Genomic DNA, 22,622 nt, shown 5'->3' on the forward strand with positions numbered 1-22,622 from the left:
ACTGGTATCCAGGCAGATTGTCTCTGTAACCCTGATGTGGTTTAAAATATCTCAGGCCTGGTCCCCACTAAGTCCCCAAATCGGACTAAGGTACGCAAATTCAGCTACGTTAATAACGTAGCTGAATTCGAAGTACCTTAGTCCGAACTTACCGCGGTCCAGACGCAGCAGGAAGTCTCCCCCCGTCGATGCCGCGTACTCCTCTCGGCGAGCTGGAGTACCGGCGCCGACTGTGAGCACTTCCGGGATCGATCCGGGATCGATTTATCGCGTCTTAACCAGACGCGATAAATCGATCCCAGAACATCGATGGCGTGCCGCCGGACCAGCCGGTAAGTGAAGACTAGGCCTTAGTTATGTGATACTCTTGTTAGCAGTGCTGGAGAGTCGAACGGGGAGGGACCCCGTCCTCTCCCCGCCATTCAGATATCTAGTGGGGGAGAGAGAAAGCCTGCATTTTAATCAGATGCAACAACTCTTGAATTGATCATGGAGCTGTGCAAACATCCAGTGGCTGATGCAGTCACCAGCTGCCAATAAACAGTGACACTGACGCAATGTAATTCTTGGAGGAGTCTGTTTATTTTGAGATACATTTTGCTTCTGATGGTTATTTTAACAGCCTGCAGTAAAAGTGTAAATCTGACATTTAACCTGCTAATTCTACATCAAGCAGCCTTGCAGATATGTTCAAACTTAGTAGAAGTTTCTCAGTATAAAAACAGTTCAATACACAGTACACATTCACGCATCAGGAGTTGATTCACTTTTTACACTCTTCTATACATGCTATGATAATGTGATTGTGTGTACACCGGGTACAATGCTTTCCAGGGTCCAGTGTGACCTTAGTGATGTGAAAAATAAACTATATAAGAACCTCTATCTAAAAAATAACACACTTTTATATACCAGTAAACTCAGCTTACTTCCAAATGTATTTACAGAGAAAAGTAACAGAGGGACAAGGACCATTTCCAAGTTCTGCTGATTAAATTACTCCCTTCAACTGGTAAAGCATCTGAAATGCTGACGTGTTTTGCTCTGAATTCGATCTATGTACAATTTACTTTGCAACAGTGCAATTAAATAGCTCATTAATGTACTGAGATTGTGCAGTATTCATTGGCAGATCATCATCTTTGGGTCTTTCACAGTAACTCTATCACAATATCTTTTACAGATCGGAAATACATTGGCCACTGAAGGATTATTGCCCACTGGGACAGCAGGTGATAGGAGTATTGTGTAAAAGCTCAGTCTCTGAGGGAGAGAGATGCATATCTGTGTAGTTAGTAAAGCTCTTTTGGATGAGGACCTAAGCAGCAGCTGCCCAGATGTGCGGGGGTTGTGAGGGAATTTACAGTGGAAGAAAGGAGGCTCAAAAGACAGAAGTGAATGGAAATGGGTGGAGGGATAGGGAGGGTGGTACACATTAGAGCAATATTGTTGAGAGATCACCCGCTTTCTGGACTTAATACATCTCTATCCCCTGCTGAAAAGAAAGGAAGAAACGAACAGAATGGTATCTAGTTTGGTCTTCTGCGTCTCTGGCAAATACACTGCAGGGGAGATAGCTTCTGCAAGAGCCCTGCAGTGTTCCTTAGCAGCAAATGTGGAAAAAAAAAAAAAAACACCCACAACCCAAACCCTTCTCTAAGGATACAAAAGTGCCAAGGCTGGAATGCTGATGGGCGTTTCTGTTCCCTGTAGTCCATCCTTCCTGGATGCTGGATTTTAAATTTGACAAGCACTACCTTCTTTTTCGCATGCAGGTTTCAAGCCTTCCCAGCTCTTCATAGGACTGGTAGAAAATGTCAAACTCTCGGGCACCCCAGCTCCTCCAGACAGCAAGGCACCATTCCATGTTTTTGTTCTCAAAGCAGCACACAACAGTGTCCCTTGCTACGATAGCAGCTTCGACCAGCGCCCTGGGAAAGCAAGAACAGGGGTGGGGAATGGAGTGTGAACTGGGGTGCCGCTCTCCCAGAAAACAGACAGCCTCGCAAAAGTGAGACCCAAAAGTGCTTAGGGTTTGTCTTACAGTCAACGAATCTGCTTTTCTAAGAGAGCTGGAGATATTTAACACAGGAAAATATAAAGCAGTGTAACTACTCGTTACATTATAGCCACCTCCACCTCCCCCCAAAACCCCAAGCCACCCCGAAAAACCCCAACAGTGACATAGTTCTACAAGGCTCTTTTGATTACAACAGTACCGTGCAGTAATGTAAGGCCAGATTCGACAGACCTTCATCCCATTGATTTCAATGGGGCTGCTCACAAAGTGGGGGACTCCTCAATGGGAGGAAAGGTGGCAGAATTGATAAAGGAGCACTGGGGTAAAGGAAAGAGACCTGCCCCAGCACAGGGACAGGGGAAACAGGAATGGCAGGAGTAGCTAGAGAGTTTGGTATTTGGCAGCTGTGGGGAAGCTGTCCTAACTCGGAGCAGCCCCCAAGGAAGTCACCCTTATCTCTCCCCCTCCCCCCACTCCTCAGAGGCACAGTACGGTATCTGGCTCCATCTTAGTGATATTGCAGCCTTGCAGACGCCTCCACACCCAGGGGAAGTAAGTTGTTGTCACTGGGAGTGCAATATTGTTGGATTTTTCATCATTTTCATCCTGCTGGTAGAGGATGAGCAGATGGACTTTGTGCCTGAATCAGCAAGGCTGCAATATTGTAAAATGGGACACGTCTAGCAACGGCCACTTCATCTGGTCTTCGACTCCCCATACTTTTCCTTCCTGTTTTTTTTAAATAAGAATCTCTGAAACGAGTCCACCTAGCTAAATGGGCCTATGCAGGTAATAAAAGGGACCAAGCACTATACCTGACATGACATGGAAGTGAATGAAAGGAAGGCTTTGATTTCATGTTATCTGTGCCGTTTATTAATAAATGGCCATTCATAACACACAGCCCAGCTTAACTTCTCTTTGCTTTGTCTTGCCATGAATAGCACAATCACATATGGGTGTTTAAAGGGTCAGCAAAAACCCCCCCAACACTATACCCGGGTTATTTATTTACTTGGAAGCTCAGTTGCTACATGAAGCATTTTAAATTAATGTCCATAACGGTTTTCCACAGAGTGCCAGGAGCCACAGCTGGTACAAAGGTGCTTATTTAGAGCCAGAACGTCAACCTGCTCTGAGTGAATGAAGCCACAGACAAGCACTGCGCTCTGTAGTAAATACACTTCTTGTTCTTCACGCAGGGACTGAGTCTGCCGAGCACTGAGGACCTCCTGCCAGGTGCTGGGTGCCTGCAAAGCCCAGGAAGGCAGCACCTGGCAGGATTGGGCCAAGAGTTATCGCAACATCACCTTTTGCAAAATGAGAGGCGCTATCTTCACACTGATCCCAGCTTGGGAAACAAGGCAGCCAGTTAGTGCTCTGGAGGTGTAACTTGCTGTGATGTTTCTGGGGCAGATCATGACCATTGTCTGAAGAAGCCAATTTGGATTGATCTGGCATGCGGGAGAAGATCTATCTCAACTTCTCCGGCTTGTTCCAGTATAAGGAGCAGGAGGGGCCATCCCAGCCTCAGGGCATGCTCTGCTCTACCAATCCTGGGCCATCCCAGCCTCAGGGCATGCTCTGCTCTACCAATCCTGGGCCATCCCAGCCTCAGGGCATGCTCTGCTCTACCAATCCTGGGCCATCCCAGCCTCAGGGCATGCTCTGCTCTACCAATCCTGGGCCATCCCAGCCTCAGGGCTGCTCTAACTTGCACTGAGGGCCTGTCTGTGTAACTGAAGCCTAATCACAGTGACTCCTCCAGCTGGGAGCTTGCTCTATGGAAGGGATTGGCAACCTTAAGCCCGCGGCCCACCAGGGTAAGCCCCCTGGCGGGCTGGGTTGTTTACCTGCCGCGTCCACAGGTTCGGCCAATCGTGGCTCCCACTGGCCGTGGTTCGCTGCTCCAGGCCAATGGGGGCTGCGGGAAGTGGCGGCCAGCACATCCCTTGGTGCCTGCTGCTTCCTGCAGCTCCATTGGCCTGGAGCGGTGAACCGCGGTCAGTGGGAGCTGCAATCGGCCGGGCCTGCAGACGGGGCAGGTAAACAAACTGGCCCGGCCCGCCAGGGGGCTTACCCTGGTGGGCCGCGTGCCAAAGGTTGCCGATCCCTGCTCTATGGCATAGAATCCACACTAGAATGCCCTGAAGGGAGAGAGGCCAATTGGAGGATTGCAGGCCTTGCACCCTGACACTGATGGTATATTTCCCATGATGGAATCCTTTGTGAACATGCAATACAGGCTCTAATTCAATCTCACCCATAGGGAGCCAGTTCTCCGGCCTTCAATACGGCAATGACTCTGCCGCGCTGCGTGCCACATTCCTTCTCCAGCCCGATAACTATGATGTCGCCACCTCGCCTACAGACAAAAGTGAGACAATCATGCTCAACAACATGGGCCATGGACAGGCAGGGAAAGCACACGTACAGTAGCTTTTCCGATTACATATGCTGAAGCTGCCAGCAGGGGGGTAGGTCTGAAATCCAGAGAGGCTCACAGACCTGGTTAAAGACAATGGGTGTACCAAACACTCTCTTTCAGGCTCAAAAGGAGGAGCAATCAAGTTCCTTATGTCGTAAAAACAATTGCCGACAATTGCCCACTCAAAGCAATAGGCCAGTGAAGGCCCTGGTAGGTCAGCACTAAGCCATGTGGACTGAGGGGTTTCTCTGGCTGCAAATGCAGGGATATTGGCAGCAGGGTGTGTGCAGGTTAGGGTACATCTACACTGCAATGTAGGCCCAGGGGGGTTGCACTCAGGCTCAAGCCTAACCCCCTTCTCTTTACACACACATCACGCTAACCCATGGCACCAAGAATACACCTGATTTGTATCAGGATTTCTTGTCCTAATGGAAACAATCCTGCCAGACCTCAAATTTGCCAAATGGGCAACGCTAGATACCATCCAAAAGTTGTAGAAATGTTGGTTTCTAACTTGAAATTCTGGGACAGTTACGTAGTTTTTTTGTTGAATCTTACTGCTAGACACCACCCTGGGTAAGTTTGATGTGAAATTACAATTAGAAACAAAACCCAAGCCCTTGAGTGCTTCCCTAAAGCCAAACTAACTCATGCTCCACTTGTGACTCGGATCTGGTTTGCTGAGTATGTGTTTACCTCGGGATCCAGATGAGGTCTTTTACTGGAAGAATCTTTACAGCTTGGAGATGAGATGTGTTCTCATCTGTTGGTGTAGAATCATTTTCAGATCTGTCTGGGGAAGGGATCAGTTCATGAAACTTGTCGGACTCCTCGCAATCCATGGAGAAAGGCGCACTGGATGAGCTTGCAGGAGAGCTCGGCAGACTGGAGAAGGACCTAGTTATTCTGTTAGAAGGGGAGGATGAGTAAGAAGACACGGAGCAATAGTCTGTGAGGGAGTCCTGATGGTTTAATATTTGTGTGCCCAGCTCCGGGCTGTAGATAATGCTCATATCAGCCAGAGAGTTACTCTCAAGCACCGTCCTGTGTACAGCTGTTGTAGCAGGGATCCCTGCGGAAGGCTGCTGGATTGTAAACATGTCTCTTAAAGGGCTGCAGTCACCACAGAAGTACCGCGCGCAGAGCTGATAGGTTGCAGTATGGTACATCACCAGGTAGTTCGTTTTATCATCCAGGCACCAAATCACTTCCTCCCCATGGTACTCCGAGTTACACGCCATAGATGTGATCACAGATGGAGGGTTGTAGGGCTCCAGCCTCCTGTTTATATCTATGGTCACGCAGTCTATGATGAGAATCCCAGGGCCATTGCTGTACCAGACCTCGGCGCCGCTGTTTGTTATTTCCATGGCTTTCACAGGGTAGGGGTTCTGCCGGGGGTCACTGTCCAAGATGTTGAACTTGGACCTATTCGCAGTGTGTGAGCACAAGTAGGAGCAGCTGTCCTCTGGGATGCCACGTGCCACTGAAAAAACTGCCACAAGTCCATCTGACAGTCCAGCCAGCACCAGGTAGGAGTTCTGTGGGAGAGAGAGAGAGATTTGTTTCTCCATGTAGATGTTTACTGTTTTGCAATAAGAGAGCTCCCGACCCAACGTTCTGGATGCCCCAACAATATCAGAATAGACCGATCCGTTACCCCAAAAGCAAATTAAATTACCCCGCAACAACATCACTACCTAAAAAACCTAATGAACCTATACACACAACTCCCCCACTCCCTCTCCCCAGCCCTATCCATCCCCCATCATCTTACAGGTATGGGAGAAAAGATGGGCCATGCAGCCCACAACACACAGCTAGAGGGTCTCCTTTGTGTGGCAGCCAAAGTCAGGTGTTAAATTATGCACAGCACAGATTGCTATTCTGCAACATTGCTCCCCGGCAGAATGCTGAAAGCATAACAAAACAGCCAGCAAGAGAGAATGTTACAGCCTGTCAGAACTTCTAACTGGCCTGGTCATCCCAACGACAGTGAAAACCTGGGAGACAGCGGTTAGAGGACGGGGAAATGGGTATCTTGGGAATCTGACTCACTGTGTGACCATGGGCACATGCCAGATTCCTCCCTATGTCTCGGCTCCCTCAGCTGTGAAACAGATAGAATAACGCTCACCTCACAGAAGGGGAGTTGGGTTTTTCCAATGTATCAGACTGTAAGAATGTGTCTATCCCAGGTGCTTGGTGCCTCTTAACACTTTATCATACTGTGAAAACCAAACCCAGCAGCCTGACCCTGACAAGTACCTTACCCTTCCTAGGTACCAACCCTCAAACCAGGACCCACTCCTGGTACAAACGTGTATTTTGCAGCATGCCCAAAAGGACAGCAAATTCAGGCGATTTCAGACCAAGGCAGGGGGAATGAGTTCCAAGGCCAAGGGCCGTCCTAGAGGCCCCTCTGCCGAGTATAACTATGTCTACGTCTGCATGTGTAGCGTAGACGCGATAAATCGATTCCCGATCGCTCTCCCGTCGACTGCTGTACTCCAGCTCGGCAAGAGGCCGAAGCAAAGTTGACGGGGCAGCCGCAGCAATTGACTCCGCGCCGTGAGGACGCGAGGTAAGTCAAACTAAGATACGCCGACTTCAGCTACGCTATTCTCGTAGCTGAAGTTGCGTATCTTAGGTCGATCTCCACCCCTAGTGTAGACTAGGCCTAAGAAATTCTAGCCCAAGCACCTCCACAGAGCTTAGCTTATCACACAGGGAGAAGGGCAGTCACACAAGAAGGTGAGTCACAGGCCATTTAGGTCATAAAAGGTCAAAAATCATCCATAACACAAAGGGGAGCAAAAAGACAGAGTAACCCATCACGTAGAGGACACTGGGAATAGCAGCCTGTGAGCCTGTGAAAGTTGGATCCCCTGGTCTGGCAGGCTGGAGATGCTGGTAACTTTATGTGAGTAAGAAAACTGCTTAGGCAAAGATTGTAACTTGCTAAGATTAAGTTTTAGTCACTAGAAAGCGTGTTTCAGTTTGTTTTGTTTGTAACCAGACCTGTCTCTTTTCCCCTTGTTTAGATCTCTGTTCTTTGTTAACAAACCTAGTCTTCTTTTGTTACAAAATCATCTCAATGCTGTGTGTTAAAGTGAAGTGTGAGTCTCCTGATAGGCTGATGTGTGCTCTGTCCTTTTGGAGGCAGCGAACATAGAAATTTCTAAGAGTGTCCAGTGAGTGACGGGACACTGCAGTGGGATATCTGTGGGGAACTGAGGTTCACTGATTGTTACCTGCAAGGCCAAGTTTAGACTGGCAGAGTCTTGAAGAGTATGCTGCAAGGCTGGTGCATCAGGGAGCTGACACATCTTAGCGGTAGCAAAGCTCTCACTCTTGCTAAGACAGAGGGATAACAGAGTAGCTCGCAGATCTGGGTGTCCTAAACATTACGTCACAGAAGGTCATTTTACATTAAAGAGTTTTGATGGGGAATTGTCAGTCAGTTCTACTAGCCACATTTTAGGAGGCTTTAGCTGGACAGTGAAAGCTATTCTCTGACCTTTCACTCCTTCCGCCCCCATCCCCAGCTCTGAGTCAATGTTAGATCTTTTAAACTCCTCCGCAACTAAGTGCCTTGGGAGAAGTCAGGCTGGCTAGCAAGCGATGCATTTCTTTTGGCTTAGCATCATAAAAGTCTATTTGATCTCCTTGGTTAGTGTCAGCTACAACAGAACAGAACAAGGTAGCTTTCAGACTCAATGGGCCAGCTTCTCAGTGTGTATAATTCAGCATAGCTTCACTGAAGTCAACACAGCTGCGTCAACTATACTAGCTGGGGATCGGGCCCAATATATCCCAAGGAATATTACAAAACACTGAGACAACGTTAACACCATCACTGTGGAGGCAAATTCAGCAGCCATTTTATGCTCAGCCACAGCATGATTCAAGCCTTGGACATTAGAACCTGTTTTATTCAGGCACTGAGGTTGCCCCCAACACTTTGGCAAGCACGGCATGAGAATTCCTGCCCCAAGAAGGGGCTTGAACCCACATTTGTCACTGCATATCCCGAGGTAAGAGTGCTAGCCACTTAACATGCAAGAGCTATAAAAGCCACATGCTCACAAGGGCTAGACACTTCATTGATGCTATCAAGGCACCAGTGTGCTGGGAGGTGGTGGACGCAAGGCAGACCTCTCCAAACCATGGTATTAAAAAAGTGACCAAACCCAAGCAGCACAGCAGCCTCCATTAACGTTAAGTAACTTTCTTGGAATTCACTTGCGACATTTTAGCGGAGAGAAGAGCCAACGAAAACACAGAAACAAAACTGCATTGGAAGCCTCTGGCCTGCCAAAAGTCCAGCTGTGCCAGTGAGAATGGCCTCTAAATGGGGGTGTGCCATACTGTACAGCACAGAGGGTGAGCCTGCGCCAAGACGTTCTGTCCTCATAACTACAGTACAGTGTAAGGCTTAAAGCCTACTGGAATTCACCAGATACCAGGTAAACGAAGTCCTCAAACAACACAGACTTTGTCACTCCCCCATCCCATTTCCCTGGCTGATCCTTCTGGCACAGAAGACTTTGGCAGGCTACAGCTTTTAAATGCAGCTTTTGTTTTTTTGTGTTCTAGGCTCCTTATGAAGGCCAGGTCCCGACACACGTTCCAACCTCTCTCTTGCTTTTCTTTGTGAAAATATTGGAAACAGATTGAAAAGGAAATTGCTTTTGGGGGGGTCTGGAGGATTTTATTGTTATCTGGTCATCAGAATTAATCATAAAAATTAACCACCAAAATTACACTTTCAGTTCCTCTGGTGGTTTGTTTTGTTTTGTTTTTGTTTTTTGAGGTGGAGGGTTTATTTTCAGGGCTTCACTCTGCGCCTTTCAAATGTCTATGGTGTTTCCTTTGGATGAGAAAAGAAGCATGGGAAACTATTCTTTTGGATCTGTCTTCCCAAATGTAGCCAGTCAAAAGTATTTCCCTTATGAGCAAAATCCCAGGGCAGTGATCTGACTGCGTGTTACTTCAGGTTTAATCAGCTAGCTGGCTCTTGTGCTTGGAAAAGGCCGATGTTCCCATCTGCCTTAGCGCAAGATTCTTTTCTCTTTAGAGGCTTATTCCATACAGCAAGCTTGACCGATTAAGACAACAGGCCTTATGTGACTCGTTCAGCAAAATTGTCAACTCTTGTAAACAAGTTTAGCTTCTTGCAGACCTTGCATGCACTTCCTCCTGGTGATTGGCCTGGCCATACACAGATAAGGCCATACACAGATAAGGCGAAAAAAATATCCTAGAAGGAATTCTGCTGAAAGGACATTAATGGGGGGGGGGGGAGGGAACGGGGAGGGAGAATTGTTTAGATTCAATATTATTGTAGGGCCTGGAATTATTTATTACAGTCACTAGACATATCACAATCTGGAAAGAATCCAGGAGACCTAGGACCCACTAGAAATCCCATAGGGTTGTAATCAGTATGACAGCAGAAAGTCTCAAAGTGAAAGGCACATTCTACTCTTCTGGACAAAATACAAGGTAGCAGAAGAAAGATAAGTCAGGTGTCAGGCATCAAACATCGGGGAGGAAAAGTTCTGTAGCTTTGGGAGCCAGAAAAAGTCAACAGGAGCAGCCTCCCAGAAGGTGAAATTCATTCCTGTGTCAGCACCAGGTCTGTGCACCCTGTAAATCCCACTTACCCGAAGGGCGAGGTGGGATGTAAGCAGCGCACACTAACCCTGCGCTCACCCTCTGTTCAGGGACACATCTCACTAACTATACAGCAGTCTAAGCCACTGAATCAGAAATGCACAGTAACACAGAATGAGCACAGGGTATAAAATAACTCCCCACAACTTCATTACCACTGTGAAAACTGTTCTGTGCAGTTACTAGACATAGCATGTTGGCATGTGAATAAGCTTTCAGATAATTAGAGATATTGAAAATAAATGGATAATAATGTGACTTTTTCACTCTAGATGGTTACAGGTAAAACCGAGGATAATCTAACCAATCAGAAAATATTTTTATATATATCCTAAAACTTGACGGCAATAGCCAATAATGCCACATTTCTCTTAAGAGCTTGCTCATGATAGGATTTTAAATGTCTCCAAAAATAAGACTACTAGCTATACACCATGTAATGCCTCCCGTTGTTATTACCAGGGGGAGATAATATCCCTAGCCTGCCTTTTGTTGTATGCAAATTCCTAACCCAAGAGAAAAAGGGCTATTGCTAAGGCATAGGAGATACTTATGCATGTATACACTGCATGCATGTAGACTGTCCAATAAATATGCGCTTAAAAGAAATACTCAAGTCCTACATTAGGAATTAACCAGTATCTATCTTAATCACTCAGTTACTTCCTTTCTACCCATCTTCTCATTCACTTACACTAAATTTTTTCTAATGATGAGGTGGAAATGCAGCTGGAAAGCTTCAATGTAGAGAAAGCAGGTGTATTTTGACTACCACCCTAGCAGGTTCTGAAGTGCTATTTCTAGACCCTCCTGCCTCAAGTTCTCTCCATACCACTTTCAGGCCTCTGCTCTCCTTGGCTGGGAAGCAGAGACCTGTAAACTGCTCTTTTTGCTCTGCCAGCAAGTTCTAGTGTAGAGGAGATCACAGCAATGTCCTTTAGTTATGCAGAGGATAGTGAAAAACAACATTATCTTGGACTCCTGGTTCCATAAGCAGAGCCTTTGGTTCAACTGATACCCTTTTCCAATGGTGAGAAACATTCCTCTTTACCTTTTTTATAACAGGCACTGCTAAGAAGCAGCTCACGGTAGCCGGAGTGTCTAATCCCTTTTGTGGAGTATTTAAAGGACACATGCCTTGTAAGCCATATACATAAATCTTCTGGTCCTGCAAATGAACAAGAGCAGATGAAATTATGTTGAATTCAGTAATAATTTAACTTAGCTGCTTTTCACATGAACACGTAAACTGTCTCAAATTTGTTCCCTATAAAACGGTCCAATTTGTATTTCTGGAAGTCAAAAATCTCCACTTTGGATTTAATTTAGTTCTTTTTTGGCCAACTTTTATCTTAAAAGTCCTCTCCCAGATGATTGCTTTGGCTTCTGTGATCTGGCTGGAGAGGCTTGGATTCCCCTTAATGCAATGTACAAGGATCAGATTTTTACCAAATCTGCAATCAGGTGAAAATATGATTGACTCCACACATAGTTCACATCTACTAACGTTATTAGGGAATTTTCTGCCAGGAAAATCAAAATTACATATGTTGTTTTGGTTAGTTTGCTGAACCGAACCAAAATATTTCATTTTGAGTCAGTTCAACGTCAAACTGCATCTCCCTGAGGTATTGCATTGCCTTATGGAAGATGTAGTTCAGATGCTTCATGCCCCCACCCTACTATATGGACTGGGCCTCTTGGCTGCACTACAGCTCCCATGATGCACTGCAGTTTCCCCTCTGAACAAGCTGTAGGGTTTATCATGGGAGATGTAGTTCAGCCTGGGAGCCCAGCCCATACAAAAGAATGAGGGCATGAAAAAACAGAACTACAGCTCTGAGGAAACGGTGTGGCACCGTAAGAAGATGCAGTTTAATGCTGAAGTTACTTAAAACTAAACTTTTAATTTCAGTTCCAGTTGAAACAAAATATCTCATTTGTCAAAATATTTAATTTTTAATCAAAAATGTCAAAATGAAATGTTTCAACCTTTCTAAATTTAAATTTTTCTGATCTTTTCTTTCTGTGAAAAATGCCTATATTTTAACTTTTTTTGACCTGATTCAGGACAAATAAAATGTCAAAATATCAGAATTACCTGCAGGGATGTAAATTCCAATTTTCACTCAGCTCCAGTGTCCATGCACACACAATTAGAGCTGATTGAATGATCTATTACAAATAATTCACCCAATTCATCTAGCCCTTTTTCCATTTGTGAAGCTCTGACTTTTAGCAATTCATTTATAATGGTTCAACGGCTTTTGCAAGAACATTCTTGTTTTGTGTCAGAGCCTGGTTACACTCAACATAGTTCTGTCTGAGGAGTAGATAGGGACCTAGAGAGATAAATCCACTGCACTATCTTGGTCTTATCTTCTTAGGCAGGGATTTTAAAGGGCATAGGAGAGGTAGGCCCCCATTTCCCACTAACTTCCAACTCCCTTCATCCTCTTTTTAAATCCCCAGTCTCAATGTGTTTTCGTCCACCCCTTCCCCTTATCATTTACAGCAGTGTTTCCCAAACTTGGGACGCCGCTTGTGTAGGGAAAGCCCCTGGCGGGCCGGGCTGGTTTGTTTACTTGCCCCGTCTGCAGGTCCGGCCGATTGTGGCTCCCACTGGCCGTGGTTCGCTGCTCCAGGCCAATGGGAGCTGCTGGAAGTGGCACGGGCCAAGGGACGTACTGGCCACCGCTTCCAGCAGCTCCCATTGGCCTGGAGCAGCAGCGATCAGACGGACCTGCGGACGTGGCAGGTAAACAAACCGGCCCTGCCCGCCAGGGGCTTTCCCTACACAAGCGGCGTCCCAAATTTGGGAAACACTGACTTACAGATAGGATTCTTTATCAGATAGAATCTCTCAGTGCTGATGTGCTATAACCTGAGACAGTTTTATGTTGGACAGCTGTCGTTTCCATGTTCATTGAGAACAGCAGAACCATGGTCTTGGGACCAGTAGGCTCTAGACACTAGCTAAATAACAGGTGGAAACAATATACCGTGAGAAAGCAGATGTAAAGTTTGATTGCCCATTTGAGACATCCATTGTCATGCTGATTCTCTGAGCTTTACATTACTAATTTATTAAGCTAATAGCATGTTTCTTTATAACACACACGAATAAAGATTTCTCCAGTAGGGCAATGAAGCGCACACAACCAACAAGAAGAGCTCACATTTCGGATAACGTTTACCTCTGTGGCAGTCCATAGTGCACTCTGAACTTTTAACTGGCAGCATAACTTCATTCCTGGGCAGCTCATTCTCTCCACTTCTATGAGTCCTTTCTCTGTATTTACCACCGTGTAGTTTCTGAAAGGAGCAAATGTAATTTGCTATTGCAACGGTGCCAACAGTAAAACAGCATTAGCAAGTATTTGCAATTAATGTGTTTACACTGTACAATTTGGAGATCGCCTAGTATTTTTGGCCAGATCATGCATACTGTCAGCTCCTTAGCTACCCATCATCCTGCAGATGTATAAAATGCTCTTAATCTTTTTTGGGGGAGAGGAAAGTATATCATAAAGGGAAAAAAATTCAGACACTTAAAAGCTCTTTCTGCTATTAACTGTTTGCTAAGTGTACTCCAACTGTTGTCTTGTTACTCTGATTATTTTGCTGGCTAAATGAAAGAAGTGACACATCAAGAAAGGATGAAGGCCCTTGAGGTGGTAACATAATTTTTAAAAAATTGATTAATGAATATTTTTGTGAATAAAAGCACTATGTTTGTTTCACTATGATTCACTCTGATTTTATATGGGTATTTGAACAAACCCTGGGTATTCAAAAATGGGTATATGAATCCCAGAAGTTGCAACTATTTTAGCATAAGTAGTTATAAGTTCTGAAATATGTAGATGTGCATAACTTGTTACTCTCCTGTCTAAAATGATTTAGTTATCCAATCAGGGAGCAGAAATAATAATGTATGGCTTAAGTAATCAACCAAATGCTATGAATGACAAATAGTGAAAGCAAGGAAGAATAGAAAAGGATAAAAACAAACCCTCTACCTGGTGTCTTCCTTCCCATCCCAGAATACCACAGTGTATTCTTGGCCTTGGGAAGAAAAGAAGGAAGACTGCTTCCCACAACACAGCAGGTACATGAAAGTAGAAAACGTAGGATCTTTCATCTGTCCTACAACAGAAATGGCCAATGGACGCTGAGAAAAAAAAAAAAAGTACATACGCTGAATAGTGTGTACACAGCAGAGATTCTTTTGCAGGTCAAGAATAAACAATACATTCATAATAATCACTATTTATTACATCTATAGTTCCATAGGCTGGGGAGCTCAAAAGAACCTAAGGGTGCCCAAATCTGCACCAAATCCCTTAAACTTCTTTCAAAATCCTGTCCCATAGGTGCTCCCTGAGCTTTGCATTTCAGTGTAAAACCAACATAAATTACAAGAATCAAGGCCGATCCCTCTCCTTCCACCCCTCTCTCATTAGGATTTTATCTATGAACCTCTTGCGCTTTGAAAATTTAGGGAAGAGAGCCACACTCATCACAGAGTATAAGTGTTTGTAAATCAAAGCTCTGCCTGGCCCTTACGTGAAGGACTGTGGCTCCAAACATGCAAAATGATTAAAGAAAGATATAGTACAGTGTAATCTCCTTTTGTATTTGAAACCCTTTCCTGTCCCCATGGTGCCTTTTTTTCAAAGCTCCTGAATTCCTTATAGATGTATTCACAGCATGACACGTCAGTGGTTTTTAGTAATCAAGGGTGGAATCTTGCCCCACTGAAGTCAATGAGAGTTTTGCTGACTTCAATAGGCCATGATTTCATCTTAAGGGTAAGCATATCGTTGCTCCACTCATGGAACCCAAACTGAAGTCAATGGAAGTTAAGGGCCCAATCACTAGCAGGTGTAAACGGGTGGAGCTCCTCCATTGATGTCAGCGGAGCAGTGCCCATTGATACCAGCTGAGGATCTAGCCCTTAGCATGTAGAGGGGGGCTGCCCCGGTAACAAGCAGTAGATAAATGGTCAAAAGCATCAATTGTCAGGCCCCCCTTGTACCTTTTCTGGCTTAGTGTCCCAACATTCCATCATGAGCGTCTGCATTCTGTGGAACTGCACTTCCCCCGGCTGCCCCAGAATGGGCCGGATCCCTTTAGACAACTTCTTTGCAATCTGAAGCTGATGTTGTCCGAGCACAGGCCGCTGTCCAGACAATAGTTCATATAGGACCATTCCATAGGAGAACATGTCCACCTAAGGCAAATATCACACAGTTAAGCAATTAGCTGCCTCCATAGATGGGGTATGGCTATTTCTTTGGAAGGGAGTTTTATTGTATTGCTAGAATTTGGGATAACATTGACAGCAGTGATGGAAACCAAACAATACATAAACAAGCATTACAAGGTAATAAAATAAGATCAGCAGCACATTCAGCATATGCATGGAAGGTGAAATGCACCCCTGTGCAATGGGCCAGGCTTATGCATCTCTTAAGTGCTGCATAGCCCTTAGGCTGGCTTGTACGCACGGGGTTAATTTCTTCTAGAAAGAATGAATGGACCTAAACGAACAATTCAAATCACTTTGTTCCCAGCAAAGAATCGTCCATGGCACATACAGACATTTCCAACCTAGCTGCAATCAGTGTTATGAACAAGGAGTCCAGTTTGCATGTGCCTTGCTCATATCTTGAGGACAGTTAACACACCACCACCACACTTAGTTTCTTTATCAGTGACTCCATTAAATCGGGTCTCTTTGCAAAAGTGTGTGTCTCAAGTTAAGATTCCTAAATCCAGTTAGGCACCTAAATAATGGTCTGATTTTTTAGAGGTGCTGAGTACCTGAAGAGAATTTGTTGTTGGGCACCTCTGAAAATCAAGCTATTTACCTACGTGCCTAAATTTGTATTCAGGAGCACAACTTTAGGCACCCACTTTTGAAAACCTGGGCTTTAGTCAGCACATGTGATAAAACTCCATGAAGGGCCTTGATGAGCATCTTTTTCACTGGATTATAGATGAGAGTTGTGCCACTCTAATGGAAATTTCGTAGTTACCTTTTCATCGTAGACTATTCGAGGCCTAATCTCTGGGGCTTGGTATCCAGGAGTGCCTTCCACTCCAAGAGCTCCTTCATGGAATGACTGCCGAGAAATCCCATAGTCAGACAGTTTGATGTTGACATGCTCTTTAATGTCCAGGGACCACACTAAAATATTGTCTGACTTTAGGTCACAGAATATGATGTTCTTCTTATGCAGGTAGGCAAGGCCCGTTGCAATCTGATATGCTATTTTCTGGGTCAGCATATGCCCCAGTGGCACAAAGGAAGCCCCTGTTATAAAGGAAAAACGCTGTGTTCAGCAGAGCAAACTTTCATAAAGATGACAGTTCTTGTCATTTTAATCTGACCTAGTGTAAACAATCTATCTGTTAAAATGTCACTCTGAATGGGATGATCTGAAGGGGCACCATTCACGTTACTTTAGACAGAACTCTGTCAATTTTTTTTTAACCCCCTTAATTTCAGCGGTTCATAACGCTCTCATAAAAATTAATGTTGGGCTGAAACTAGACAAAGTGCTGATATGCAGACAGGGCCAAGTTATTAAAGGGGCCTCATCCCAGTTCTGGATTTTACACCATTAATTTAACAGCAGCAAAATTACAGGTACATAGGATAGCATTTAGATCTCTAAATATCTGATTTGCATGGGGAAAATTGCACATGCAGAATTAAAATGATATTTGGATATCCAATCCCCATTAATTTTAAGGGGAACTGGGCATACACATTTCTTACATAGTTTTGAAAAGCTCAGCCTTATTGCCAGTTTTCATGATACCCCACCAAAGTCCCAACTTGAGAGAAATTCCATCACTGCCCACCGAACTTGGAAAAAACATTATTTCCTTCTACCACTCAAAAAATAGCTTCAGTGTTGCAGGCCATTTGCTCACACTGTGACATGGGGATTTCATTATTTTCAGGGAGCAGGTCTGGGGCTGTTACCTTTGGACTTTCCAGATAACACCGTCGTGAGGCTGCCCAAGGGGGCCAACTCTAAGGCAAAACAGAGAGGATGGATGCTAATCCCAATCAAGGAAACGATGCAGGGGTGTTGCAAGGAGTGGAGCATGCTGGCTTCCTGACGGAACTCTGAGAAGTTCTTCATGGCGTCCATAGCTCGCAAGTGCTTCAGCATGGTATCTAGCAAAACACACAGACCTCTTTTCACTTCAGCACATGGCATTGCAATAGGTGAACCAAACAATGCGGCTTTAGCAGTTTTCTTTGAAAGCTAAAACTGTTTATAGGATTCTAAGAGCTGAGAAAACTACTATAGGAAACAAACAATGTCTTTGCTTATTCTGATTATGCTGCTTTGGGCCTTCCCCTCCTTAGCATGAGCTGCTGATAGGCATTATTGCTACTGTCAGTGGGAGTTACACAAGTGCATTAGGAAGCAACTGGGGGTGGGATTTTTTGACTTAGGAGTGTAAGACCCACTGAAAGTCAGTGGGACTTGTGTTCTTCCATAATGTAAGTGCTTTTGAAAATCCGTCCCTATTCTCTTTAGAGCAGGGAGTCAGCAATTCATAAGCAGCATGTTACTATTATATAAAACTTCCAGCGCAAGAGACTTGCCCCCTCTGACTGCAACCCCAGCACAGGAGCCGTGCACAACAACAGTCCTCGTGCTAAGGGAAAGCAGAGGCCATTCATGGCTAGCCTTGCTGTTAGCGCTTGCCACTGGGGCAGTAGCTGTGCTCCTCCACAGTTCATGGAGGCACTGTATGCTTCCCCTTTAAAACCAGAAGTGAGGACAGTGAGGTGCTCTCTCCCAGTCTCCAAGGCTGTGGAATAGCCTCCCAAGGGCAAGGAGGGAAGCCCCATGATTTGTGATCTAAAACTAAACTGGCCAAAGTACTGGTAGACTCACCATACTAGCCCCCATGGGATTGACCGGATGATCTAACTGACCTTTCCTGTGTTTAACTTCTAGGACTCGCTATCAGTCCCAGTGAAGGGAGCACCTCAGAGAAGACCAGCTTTCAGAAGGTATGAAGACTGAGTTAGTAGTAGTAGTAATATTTGTATTATGGTAGAGGTCCCAATTAAGCAGAGTGCTAGGTGCTGTACAGACACATGAGAGACAGTCCCTGCCCCAAAAAGCTGATAGTCTAAGTAGAAAAGACACAGGAAGTATCATCACCCCCATTTTACAGGTGGAGAACTGAGGTACAGATTGATTAAATGACTTGGACAAGGTCACAGCTGGAAACTGAACCCAGATCTCTGGAATCCCAGTCAAGTGCCTTGTCCACGCAACCACCTCTCTATAGCCAGACGGCTCAGGTTATGAGAGTCACAAGGAAGATGGAAGCAGGGAGATTTTGTCTTCTCCCCCAAACTGAGGGTCCGCCTTGTCAGAGCTCCCAGCCCCCCTGCTGGCCAGCACATGAGGTTTCACATCAAAACGGAGAATGCAACTCGAACCCCCAGTGCGGAAGTGCATTGTGTGCCAATGACCGCCAGCTGGCCTCAGTTCTCCATTTCTTAGGTGTGTTTTCATAGGGTAAGCCTACACTGCACAAAACCTCTGCAGCAGCATGTCTCAGAGCCCAGGTCAGCTGACTCGGGCTTGCGCTGTGAGGCTAGACATCGCAGTGTAGGCATTCAGGCTCAGGCTGGAGCCTGGGCTCCCAGACCCTCCCTCCTCCCCAGGTTTCAGAGACCAGGCTCTGGCCTAAGCAGGAACATCTACACTGCTATTATTAGCCTCCTAACGAAAGCCCCATGACTCCAAGTCAACTGACCCGAGCGCCGAGATTTGCTGCTATAGGGTTGTTGTTGTTTTTTGCTGCAGAGATGTACCCAAAAAGGCTTTTTTCAAATACATCAATCTTCCTTCCCTTACAAGTTTTGCTGTATATTGGGAAGCTGTATTTAAATAGGTGCTGCCAGCCCTTAGCAGACTGAAGATGATTGAATCATAACTCGTAAACTCATTACGGACAGAGCAGATTTCAAAACATTACGCCTCCCCCCCCCCCCCCCACACACACACACGCGCGCATTCTGTGCACTGTACCTGTAGCCGAATTAGGAGAACTCTTGCATTTCTTAATCTGATATCTCTTCACTGCCACTGGTTTTCCTTGGTATTTTGCCTGATATATAATGGTTCCACTTCCACCCTGGCCAAGAACATTGTTTTCATTTTCACTGTATTCTAGTTTACTATTTTCCAGAAATAGTCTGCCAGTAATGTAAAAAAATATATATATATATATGTTTAAAGGAACTTTTCAATTGTACAGTTAATCTGATTTTTTTCACACTTTTAAAAAGATTTTCATCTCAATAAAAGGTTTCCACTTCAAGGATAAGACTGTAAAAGTCACTTTGTTGTCCTTAGATATTTTGCATGCCAGTACACATTGCACATTTTTCTCACAGGAAGAGCGACGTGGGAAAACCTGCAAAATGGGCTGTCCACTGAGTCAAACATTCTCATCGGAAACCAACAAGATCCCAAAAGGCATCAAGGTCCCAAGCTCCGTTTCTAGGCTGATGATGTAAATCCAGCTGATATGGACAACGTGTGGCCAGTTTAATAGGGTTTTACTTCCTTTGCCTTCCAGCAGGACTTGGCCATGCTCTGAAATCTGATTATTCTAACCAGCCCGCTGTTACCAGGCTGCAGTTCATCATTTCCCCACCCTTCCCAAGACAGCTTTTACAGCCACTCTGACATCAAACATTTCCACTTTCCTTGTTAGTCAAATAAAACTCTAACAAATGACACCCCCGATGAGGGCCCACATGCCGCAGTGTTGGCAAGTTTATCCAGAATGATCCATTAAAACTACCTGGAGAAAGGAACGCCTGCTGTTAAAATGATTTATTTGATGGGCATACATGACTCAGCGCAAATGTTGGGAGCTCAGGGAGCAGCTGGTTAGAGCCCTCAGAGCTCTGCACCATGTCCAATCATAGGCACCGACTCCGGGGCTGGAGCACCCATGGGGAGCTCCTCACCTCCGCCTCTGCTTCGCCTCCGCCTCCTCCCCTGAGCGCGCCACTTCTCCCCCTAGCTCCCAGTGCTTCCTGCCACAGCAGCAGCAAGCGCTGGGAGGGAGGGGGCAGGGCGGGGAAGGCAGCGTGCTCGGGGAAGAGGCGGGGCTGGGCGGGGATTTGGGGAAGGAGTCCAATAGAGGCAGGGAGGGGGCAGAGTTGGGGTGGGGGCTTTGGGGAAGGGGTTGGAATGGGGGCAGGCAGGGGCAGGGCATGGGTGGAGTTGGGGCGGGGCCAGCAGGTCACGAGCTCCCACGGGTGCCGGGAAAAGTTGGCGCCTATGTGCCCAATAGAAAGATCTGAGTCATACAGACAGCATGAGCTGTAAAGGACACAGGTCTGCCGTCTAAGTGCCCAGATGTCCTTATGAAGGACCTCCACACATTTTATACGCTAATTCAGTGTTTCCCAAACTTGGGACGCCGCTTGTTTAGGGAAAGCCCCTGGTGGGCCGGGCCGGTTTGTTTACCTGCCGTGTCCGCAGGTCCAGCCGAACGCGGCTCCCGGTGGCCGCGGTTCGCTGCTCCAGGCCAATGGGAGCTGCTGGAAGCGGCATGGGCCAAGGGACGTACTGGCCGCCACTTCCAGCAGCTCCCATTGGCTTGGAGCAACGAACCGCGGCCAGTGGGAGCCGTGATCGGCCGGACCTGCGGACGTGGCAGGTAAACAAACCGGCCCGGCCCGCCAGGGGCTTTCCCTACACAAGCGGCGTCCCAAGTTTGGGAAACACTGCTGTAATTAGTAAGAGTGGATTCTTTACCCTCTGGAGCCCACTGCATGCCTGTCTTATACACATCATACATATGGGGTCATTTATCATCAGAGCCAGGCAAAATGTTTGCACTGGGAGCAGGTGACTGACGGCTGCTTACAGGCTTGATGAAAAGGCAAAATTCAGCCCAGTTTCATCCAAAGGATCAGTGCAAACATTTAAAGGGCTGGTTAGAGGTTTCACGTCATATCCAGGTGAAACTTCATGGCTCTGGCTCAATGTGCTTTGAGTAGTTGTGTTCACTTATACCCAAAACTGCGCGGCTTGAACCAAAAGCAAATATTACACCACAGGTGCAATGCGAAAGATAGAATCTTAGTTATATGAAACTCTTATCAATTTAATCTAAGCCTGGGAATAAAAATGTCTACTTTTCCCTTAAATCTGATCCTAGATTGTGACTTTTCCCCCCACCCTCCTTATGAGTTCCTTCAGCCTGCCCTCTGACTCTGTAGTAGGTTACGGCAAGCCCTCCTTTTCTTGTATGTGCTTTGGTACACAATGCATCAAACACTGGTTAAAAATTAGCGTGCAACTTGGAATGGCCTTTGAGTCCAAAAGAAAGGTCTGTCAGACAGGCAGACAGAGATGCATTTATAGAAAATCATCCTCCATATGGAATGCTTATCTAGTCTGTAACTTGGATCTGCAAAACCTTTTGATCCAACCCCACACTCTCCTGGTGACCTCCCTGACGAGCTTGAGAGAGAAACTTGCCTACCCGCTAATCCTTTGGGAGATTTTCTTTCTTGCCTTCAATGCCCCAACACAGGGAGTGAGTAGGAATGGGTTAGGGTTTGGTTCAGAGGGGATGAAGAGCATGAGGAAAAGGATAAAGATTTAGACTTGTGGTTGGGTAGAAACAGCAGAGGAATTGGGAAGAAGCAATAAACCAGAAACCACAGGACATATATGAAGGGGATAAAGGCCTTTACCAAATCATTCAGATTCACTTAAGGGCATGAGGAAAAAAAATTGTGCCAGTGTTCTTTTCTTTTCTTAAAGCAGCAGTTCTCCCAGCCTCATTCATTATTAGGTTTGTAAAATGCATTAGTCACTGTGGAATAGGCTCCATTACTCAGAGGATTAAAGTTTTCCTGAAGTAATGGGAAAAGTAACTTAGAATAGCTTTTAGGGGACCCAGGTCTAGGATTTTGGTCTCTGTGTAAACTTCAGGAAATATCATCACTTCCTAGAGCACATTTGATTTGATGCCCACTTTCTGCTGGGTCAAATACGCTTTCGACAGCAAAAGTGCTTTAATTTTCTCAAGGAAGGAAACTGTGCTATCCAAACCAATTACAGGATACAGGATTCAATCCTCCTAGAAAAGTAGTTAAATAGTTTAAAGTTTCTGTCTGGGGCAGCACAGCCTTCTATAGAGTACAGGGCTTCCTGCAGAGGAGCAAAAGTCTCTCTGATTGGCAGCCAAAGCCCCTGAATCTGCTGCTGACGCTGCATGTCCTATATCATCTCATAAGAGCAGAAACTGCAAACTGAGCAAGTGTCACCACGAAGGGATGTTTGTAACTGTTCACCGGGAAGGGTCTGAAGAAATTCATTGTGTATAGGCTGTGTAAGGGCTAGAGGTTGAAGTTAACCCATTTCAGTAACCCGCTCATGGCTTCCAAATTAAAACCCCAGCTCTGAA

At 45.7% G+C, this 22,622-nt stretch overlaps 1 protein-coding gene and 1 long non-coding RNA gene across 3 annotated transcripts in view; one reads left to right on the plus strand and one right to left on the minus strand.

Annotated features, from left to right (window-relative positions):
- Nucleotides 1-203: 203 nt before the first annotated feature.
- The window catches only part of LRRK1 (leucine rich repeat kinase 1), a 112,857-nt gene continuing 90,438 nt past the window's right edge, over nt 204-22,622 (minus strand). For both annotated transcript variants that reach the window (XM_054042677.1, XM_054042676.1), the window contains exons 26-35: nt 19,214-19,380; nt 17,131-17,328; nt 16,175-16,452; nt 15,172-15,366; nt 14,153-14,304; nt 13,328-13,445; nt 11,182-11,298; nt 5,148-5,992; nt 4,284-4,385; nt 204-1,931 (exon numbers count right to left, since the gene is read on the minus strand). In XM_054042677.1, the coding sequence (XP_053898652.1) occupies nt 1,754-1,931; nt 4,284-4,385; nt 5,148-5,992; nt 11,182-11,298; nt 13,328-13,445; nt 14,153-14,304; nt 15,172-15,366; nt 16,175-16,452; nt 17,131-17,328; nt 19,214-19,380 (2,350 nt within the window). In that variant the 3' untranslated portion in view covers nt 204-1,753. The remainder of the gene's footprint in view (nt 1,932-4,283; nt 4,386-5,147; nt 5,993-11,181; nt 11,299-13,327; nt 13,446-14,152; nt 14,305-15,171; nt 15,367-16,174; nt 16,453-17,130; nt 17,329-19,213; nt 19,381-22,622) is intronic.
- Nucleotides 17,239-19,917, plus strand: LOC128844732 (uncharacterized). The gene is made up of 3 exons (XR_008446531.1): nt 17,239-17,324; nt 18,125-18,180; nt 19,582-19,917. It is a non-coding gene; the product is annotated as an uncharacterized LOC128844732 (long non-coding RNA).

The sequence above is a fragment of the Malaclemys terrapin genome, chromosome 10 (genome assembly GCF_027887155.1).
Source record: "Malaclemys terrapin pileata isolate rMalTer1 chromosome 10, rMalTer1.hap1, whole genome shotgun sequence".
Taxonomy (NCBI): Eukaryota; Metazoa; Chordata; order Testudines; family Emydidae; genus Malaclemys; species Malaclemys terrapin.